Raw genomic sequence first — 8,210 nt, 5'->3', positions numbered from 1 at the left:
ACCCAATAATTTTATTAAACCTTTTCAGAACCTCAATTTTGGGGTATATTCCCAGGTTGAGCATGAGTCATTGTTAAGTCTTACTCTTCAAGCTTTTTTTTTTTTCCCTAATTCCTAGTTATATGTAAAGCCTGAGCTGCCCAGTCAGTATCAGTAAGTTATATCCATTGATTCCTCCAGGCCACACTCAGCTTTCTGCTGCCATTGCCAAAATAAGTCCATGTAGTCTGTCAGTAGCTGCTGTTTTGCAAAGGCTTCCAAGACCCACAAAAGGCTCAGGCAGGTTTGGGCAGTGAATCTAGTACACCCAGTATCGTATTCATGTGTCAGTTAGGCTCACTGGTCTGTAATTCCTATATCCTCATTTCTCTCTTTGTACAATGCTTCTTCTGTTAGAGCTTTGTGGTTTTAACTTCAATTTTCCTTTAATTTTTCGTTTTATCCTGGGTCAGTGCTGTGAAAACATGGCTTTATGATCAGTCTAAGCCAACCTTTTATGGTCTTGCCACGTAGAGTAGTGGTGCTGCTCTGCCCGACTCATCTCCCTCCTCTTTCAGTTCTCACAGTTGTGTGCCCATACAGTAACTAAAGTTAGTTTTCCATTTCTTTGGCGATCTGATTCAGTTTGCCATGCTGCTGCGGCATTGCCCATGACAGCGTAAGAGAGGTGGCAGAAATAAGGGTTCCAGGAAGGAAGTGTAGGACCGTTCTCTTTGGCTTCAGTATGCTGCTGAATCAGCTGCAGCTAATCGTGAAACCACGCTGTAAGGATTAATGCTTGTCAGGAATCTCACATTTGAATGATTTTTCTGGCAGGAAAAGCAGTTCTTGGAATACTGTTATCCTGGGAGAGGACATGCCAATGAAAATGAGTTTGTGTACTGATATATTATATCTGAATAGGTGCTGCTCTGCTAAGTATACCCTTGCAGAAACTGCAGCAACACTAAGAGGCACCTTGCTCCTGGAAGAGTGCATCTTGCTCCTGGAATCAGTGAATTTGCCTGCTGCTTTGCACCTCTGAGATAATATCTCAAGGCAATTTTATGAACATAGAGTTCTGTCATGGACCAACACGCTTAGCTTTCCTTAAATATGTCTGTGATACGCATCAGGGAAGACTACACCCGTCAAAAGGCCTGAGTGTGTTTCTAAACATATTATTTCTCCAATTTTAGGTGTGAGGGACATCCATGCTGACCATGCAGCCAGTCACATCGGGAAGGCACAAGGCATAGTTACCTGTTTAAGAGCAACTCCATATCACAGTACAAGACAAAAGGTCTTTCTTCCCATGGACATTTGTATGTTGGTAAGAGAAGCAAGTTGTCTTGAATTGAACAGTATGGTGTTTCTAACAGTTTCTAACTGTGTCTCTCAATGCTAGACATGAGATCGTAATTTATTAGGCCAGAAATAGAACACTTTTTTTCTTTATTTTAACTCTTCCTGCTGTAGCCTAGTAATATGCCATTGTCATGGTTTTATATCTTTTGGGAGGTGAGAGGAGTGATCTTCATGAAACCTTAGTGGTTTTTATTTATTTATTTAAATTAAATGTATTAGTATTTTAGCTTTCAGTAATTTTTCCATTAATGTGTAGAAATACACATATGGAATCGGGTCTGGGTTTTGTTTTTTTTGGGGGGGGGGGTTGTGTTTCTTTTTTCTTTTCCTATACCCATAAATGAAGCACTGTGAGAAATTTTACCTCTGCACAACCTTCTCAGGTTTCTCTTTACTACCTTTTCATACATGTGCTGGTGGTTTTTGTTCTTTGGTTTTTTTTGGGATGGTTTGGGTTTTTTTGGTTACATATTTGATAGCTATAAGCATACACTCCATACATTGCTGTAGGAGGTTTTATAGTCCTCCAATTTAAACTGTATACCTAATTTGCTTTGGAATTTAACAGATCTTGCAATTTGGGTAAAATGGGATTAAAGCTCAAATTTTTTCATTAAAGTTCTCTGGCTAGATCTGTAGGCATCGCAGCTGTTACACCTTCATCTCCAGTCTTTATTTTTAAATGTTAATGCTGTTCTTTATACTTAACCAAAATTGATGTAATTATGGTGATGCTTAAGGCAGTTGTGTTAGTGTTTTCTGAATATAATTTCAATACAATTGAAAGTTTTGATTTGCAGTTTAGTAATTTAGGTAGTTGCAAAAAACGTAGATACTAATATAGGTCAGGGTTATAACACTGCAGAAAGGAGCTGCACCCTGCTTGCAGCCCTTCTGGGACTGGATGGTGTGGGAGGCCTTCCAGCTTTTTAGCTTTTCAAACGTAGCCTGAAAATTCAGTCATTCCTTGCCATGGAAGGTGTTTTACAGTGAAACTGTAAAAACAGCTTGCATCCCTTCTGTGCAGACGGAACATCTCGTAAGCATTTCAGCTGCTGGAAAGTATTGCAGAGTTGTGCTGGAGTTCTGTATCTCCTGTGAAGCCTACCTGCCTACCTTTATACAGCTTTCACATGTCTGAGCGTTCTGGAGAAGAATGGGCAACTGGTGTAATTCTGCATATACCATATTATGTCTTACATTGATCATTATAGTCAAAGAATAAGTTTGGGGTTGGTTTTTGGGGGGTTCTAGGGCAGGATTGGTGTTTTTGGGTTTTTTTTGTTTGGTTTTTAGGGATGGGTTTGTTTAGTTTGGGTTTGGGGTTTTTCGGTTGGTTTTTTTGTTTGTTCGTTTGGGTTTTTTACAAGCCTGGTGGTGCACACCAATCCCAAGGTAATGACTTATTTCATAAGTAAGCATGGCTTCTGTGTTGGCTGTTACTGGCTTTCCTTTGCTTAATATCGATTCTTGAATTATGGTTTTAAAAATTAGGCATCTAAACTGATCTAAATTCCCAAAACTTTAAAATCTGACTTGGTTATCTGACTGACCACAAAGTCTTTAGGGAACAAATTCATGCAGAGAGAGTCTGTACCAACTGTTCTCTTTGTTATCTTGAATTTTTTCCAAGTGACTGACAAAAAAAAAGGGGAAATAAAAAAGGAGGGGGCAGTGGTAAAACATTTAGGCTGTTTCAGTCTTGTGTCATTAGTTTTGTTCCTGGGACAGGTTTTTGAGAAGCTAAAATGGAAACTTGATATTTATTGAGGTTTTTTTTTCTTTTTGATTTTCCTTCCTATGCCTAGCATGGAGTTTCACAAGAGGATTTCATAAGAGGCAAGCAAGAGAAAAATGTGAGAGATGTAATTTATGATATTGCCAGCCAGGCCCATATTCATCTAGAACACGTGAGATTCCTTCCCTTTTATTTATTTAAATAAACATAGTTGATGCTAATGTTTGCAAAGCATTGTGCATGTGTATTGTTTAAAGACTTACAGCTGCATACTTAATTTCAAACATTTTACCTTTAATTACATTGAGAGTTTAAATTAAAAAAAAACAAAAACCACCACACAAAATTTTTAAACAACTACTTCTGTATGAATATTATATTAATCTGTATGTACAGGAGGCAATTTACTCACAGCCAGGTTCAATTGCATATATATCAATACTGCCTAAAAGCCTTACTACTGGGAGAGAAACTTCAAGCAGACTTCTATAAATGCAACTATACGCCAGCATGGGATCAGCACCATAGAAAGCAATTCTGCAGGTGGTACTTACAGCACAGTGGAATGGCTGCCAGGAAAGCAGAGCATGTTGCCTTTAACTGCTGGTTAGTGTATGTGTGGGAGGGGTATTCATGCCCTGACATGACCAGCCATACTCAGCGCTATGTTGGGAAAGGTGCTTTCTGTTTATTTCTTTTCTGGCTCGCAGCCAAGTGAATTAGAAAAGACTTTTGTTTGCTTGGAACAGTGGATAATGAATCCTGAAGAACTGCAGAGTCCTACTCTATTTTTCTTTCATGCTCTTATTTTAGCTATGCTCTGAATTGCTTGTTGGTACATAATACAAAAGTAAAAGAATGTTTCATCAGCATGCTGTGTCTGCCTTTATCTGGAAGACAAAACACACAAGAAGCACTGTAAAGAGTTTCTTATGTTTGCAAGTACATGTACAGGTATACTTTGAGTATTGCACCCAATATTTCCAACCAAGGTATTCTGAAAAGACACCACTTCAAAGTAAAGAAATGCCAGATTTACCTCTGCATTTGCACCATTAATATAATCCTCAATGACAGTGTTACCTGTGATCACAGCATTTTATGCAGTAGAGACAGGAGAGCCCTTCTTCATTTTCCGGAAGGTAAAATGAGGCATCCCTGGTTTGTTCACTCAGTGGTTAGCTAGTTGATGAATGTTTTTATTTTTTGTTAAGAATATGTGGCCTTGGGCTTTATTTTTAATACAGACTATTTATAATTTTCATTTAATGCATTCCTGCTCATGTTGTTTCACCTGATGTCTCAGTTTTTGCTGTCACATGCCCAAGGGAACAGTTTATTTCATTTAGAAGCAGGGAACAGAGACAAAGAAAATGCAAGGTCAGAACTGTCCACTATCTTTGTTCAAGCTGAAATCTTTTGATTTTTCTTTTTTTATTCCTCACCCCTCAACCCATAATGCACAGTATATAAACCCCATTGACTTTGGTTGCAGTTGTGGCTTACAAAAATGTAGAGTGCCTGGCCTGAAATGCCTCGTATGAGGTATGGGAGGCATGGAAAACAAGCCAGGTATATTTATTGTCCAGCTGTTTAAAATTTGGTTGCTGGTATTGCATGGAAACTTTGGGACGGAAGCAGGGAGGGAATTCAGTTCTTCAGAGCCTTTCAGATAATTTGATAATTCTTAGTGTGTTGGTCCCCTGGCTCCCAGCATGCCAACCAGCTTCTGAAGAGAACAGGCAGAACCTTACCCCTCCTTGCTTCCCACTCCATTCCTAGAGCCCTGCCCATGTTATGCACTGGGAGGGTCCTATGGAAAATATGCAGTGTGATCATGTAATTGGAGACTACATAGAAAAGTATAAACACATGGAAACCAGATTAGGGCAGCATTAGCATTTTATTCAATTTAATGTTGATCTTGGCACCCCCCCTATTTTTTTTTAATGGATGGGTTATATCTTCTTAATTACAGTAAAAAAAATTCCTCTCTGAATACTTGCTTCCAGCCTCCATCATCATCAGTGAAGAATAATTGACAATGCAGGATCTCTAGAGTGTTCAAATCACTTGAACTGGCAATAACTGGCAGTAATAACAGGGTATTAGCCTCCTTGATAATCAGATGGTCTTTGCTAATGCAAGGATAAAGATACTTTCTCCCCTAATGGATGAAATGAGCTTTTGCTGGCTACATTTGCTGGGTATTTCAAGACTTTAGGTGAATGTAATGGGCTGGTGCCTTTAAATACATCTGCTCTCCTGTATAAAATCACCATCTTGTTTTGCCTGAGGGTCTTTTCAGCCACTTACCCTCTGTCTTAGTTGGAATTGCAGGGTAGGGTAAAGTTTAAACCTGCAGAGAGGTTTCAACAATCTCAGCATTTGTTACACAAACCACATATTTTGGAGGATGAGGGTAACAGTTACCAGCCTCATTTCACAGTCAGAAGAAATCATAATCCTCAAATAAATGGAAGTCTCAGCAGTGTTATATGAAGCATATTGTAGTAACGTGGCACTTAATCTTGGGAGAAAAGTTTCTGAAGTGCGGTCAGCTCTTCTTGATACTGCGACTGATGACCAGCAGAGGGCAAAATAACGTAATGAAGATTGCAGTTCTCTTTAGGAATTGAATAGAATATTGAATTGAATATATTCTGTAGAATATAGAATTGAATTAGAATAAAAGCATATAATAAAAGTGCTCTGTCAGTCCCACAATGATCCTTTCAAAAGCCTGCAAATACATTTACATGTTTCCCCTCTTTCTCTTAAGCACTCCCTCCCCCAGTCCTCTTTAAAAAGGTCTCCTTTTGGCTTTTTGCATTTATCTCAATTATGCTAGATCGTTATGGACTCAATTTACCAAAGAAGATAACATACTTTCTGAATGACATGCAATTCTGGGTTAAGAAGGTCAAGCAAGATTACTTTCTTTTTTCATCTGGCAATTAATAATAGTAAGGCAGAGCATTAGGTCAGGGACGAGCATTTCCTTTTTTGATATAGATATGTATATATGTACACATACACATGTCATTACGTCTTAGAGTTTTAAAATAATTTGCCCTCTATAAAGATTCAGTATTTTTCCCTCCTAAAGTTTCAGCCTGATTTTCTCAGTTGTCAGGAAAGATCCATGGAAAACTAACAGAAACTCATGCATGCTCATCAGTATTCATAAAGGCTGCGTGGGTGGGTTGGTTGGTTTGTATTTTTTAACCCGTAAGAAAAGCCAAAACAAGGAGGGATTTTGTATTTATAAACAAGCATTACAGGAAGATTTGCTTCAGCTCTGTTAGATGTACCTGCGTTGTAAGTGGGTTTAAATTGTAGATTTGATTCAGCCATGGTTTAGACTCTGTTTATACATAGATACTGATGGCCTGAGGCACTGAGATCCTTTCAGAGTCCCATAAACATAGATGGAGCATAACTGGACTTCTGGGACTGATGGGAACACTGGACCAAAAAGATGCACTCAGAGAAATGCATTTCTGGTCTTCCATCATTTCTGTCTCTTGGGATGCAAAGAGTTATTTGTGTAGGGGGAAAAAAAGTGTTAAACCATTTTTATTAAATCAGATGCAACTTGGAACTTTGTCAGAACAAAAGATGGTAATTTACATTGGTTTACTATATGTAAACTGTAGGGTCAAAAGATAGCTAGAAGAATTTAGCAGGCCTCTCCCAGTATTACATACTTTCCGTGTAATTACTTTTGTGTACAGTGAGGGATGGTGCTGGCTTGCATATAATGAAAAATTATAGTTTCACGATGTCAAAATAAAAAGGGATGAACGTCATAATACAGTCTGTTGGCTCTAACCATTACATAGAGTACTTGATGTTTAATCTGAAATGTTAAATTCTCCTGATAAGTACGTTTGTGTTTTGTTTTTTCCCTCCCTCCTTACTCCATTTGCTTTCAGGCTAGATCTTTCAGTAAGAAAGTTCCCGTGACGGCATACCCTGCTTTTTTCTGTACGGTGGGTGTGATATCATGCACTTTTTAAGTGATGGACTCATTTCTGTGCTAATATGTTTGTGAAAAGTAGAGTATCAAATTAAGCATGGTTAACTAATGCTTCATATGTCTGTTTTGGGAGGATGTAATACCTAAAATGTCTGAATATCATGTGTGTCTGACTGTGGAACCTCATAATTTTGATCAACACTTCTAATCCTTCTTTGATTACATAATTTCACCCCAGCTGTCTGTATATTCATAGACCATCGTTCTGATGCAAGAGCCCAAAATCTTGTCTATTTTTATAATTTGCTGGTTGGTCTAGTAAAAAATAATGCTTCTCTTCACAAAGCCTGCCTTTTTTATATCTTTTGAATGTGATAGCTATGTTACCGCTTAATAAAACATGCAAACTGTCAAGCCTTTCTGCAGTTCCCCATTTGGTTTCATGTATGGCTTTTTAAACTTAATGCCCAATTATTTGTGTGCACCATACAGACTAAGCTTTTTTCTTCTTTTCTAGGTTGCTTTAGATGATTATTTATGTAATATACGAAAAGTGGACTTCAATATATTTCATCCAAGCTTACAAAAGAAGAGCACATTATTACCACTGCATTTATATATTAGATCTTGGAAAAAAACATATTAAATTCTTTTTAATATGGGTTTGGAGTGCTGAGTTTTTTCTTAGTGTCTTAACTAGATAGAATTGTTAAGTGTCTGACTTCACACTTCTGCAAACTGTAGTTCATGGGAAGCAGCAGATGCGCATGAACTGTAGCTGTCAGCTTGCTGGCAGTAGTTAAGTTTGTTCTTGGAATATTAGGCTGATATCTCTGCTTCACATGTCTGCCAAGTCATATGTCCTTGCCTTGAGATTACTTTTCTTGTCTTTCCTGTAATAATAGCAATATGATAGAATACTTCTTGGACAAATTCTGTGCTAGTGGATACTTCTGACAGTTCTGACACTTCACTGAAAAAAAAAGAAAAAAAAGACTGCTTGCTTTGTGCCAAAAGCAGTTTCAGCAAATGCTTTATAAAATCAGCTAAGCAATTCTGTTTAGTGCAAGGAGCAGACTTGTTGCAAGTACTAATGCTTCATAGTTGGAAGAATGAGTGCACATATTTGAATGAAAGAAAACT

General features: G+C 37.9%; 1 protein-coding gene across 3 annotated transcripts in view; it reads left to right on the top strand.

Annotated features, from left to right (window-relative positions):
• Positions 1–7,729, top strand: part of NDUFAF6 (NADH:ubiquinone oxidoreductase complex assembly factor 6) — a gene marked incomplete at its 5' end in the record, with an annotated part of 20,155 nt that extends 12,426 nt beyond the window's left edge. For 2 of the 3 annotated variants that reach the window (XM_081996872.1, XM_081996873.1), the window contains 4 exons: positions 1,179–1,312; positions 3,156–3,257; positions 7,024–7,080; positions 7,585–7,729. In XM_081996872.1, coding sequence (XP_081852998.1) covers positions 1,179–1,312; positions 3,156–3,257; positions 7,024–7,080; positions 7,585–7,713 — 422 coding nt within the window. In that variant the 3' untranslated portion in view covers positions 7,714–7,729. The remainder of the gene's footprint in view (positions 1–1,178; positions 1,313–3,155; positions 3,258–7,023; positions 7,081–7,584) is intronic. The other variant, XM_081996874.1, reaches the window with a different exon arrangement.
• Between the last annotated feature and the right edge of the window lie 481 nt (positions 7,730–8,210).

Source organism: Phaethon aethereus, assembly GCF_964289735.1.
Source record: "Phaethon aethereus genome assembly, chromosome: 2".
NCBI lineage: Eukaryota > Metazoa > Chordata > Aves > Phaethontiformes > Phaethontidae > Phaethon > Phaethon aethereus.
The sequence above is the reverse complement of the archived record's forward strand: the minus strand, read 5'-3'. Positions and strand labels throughout refer to the sequence as shown.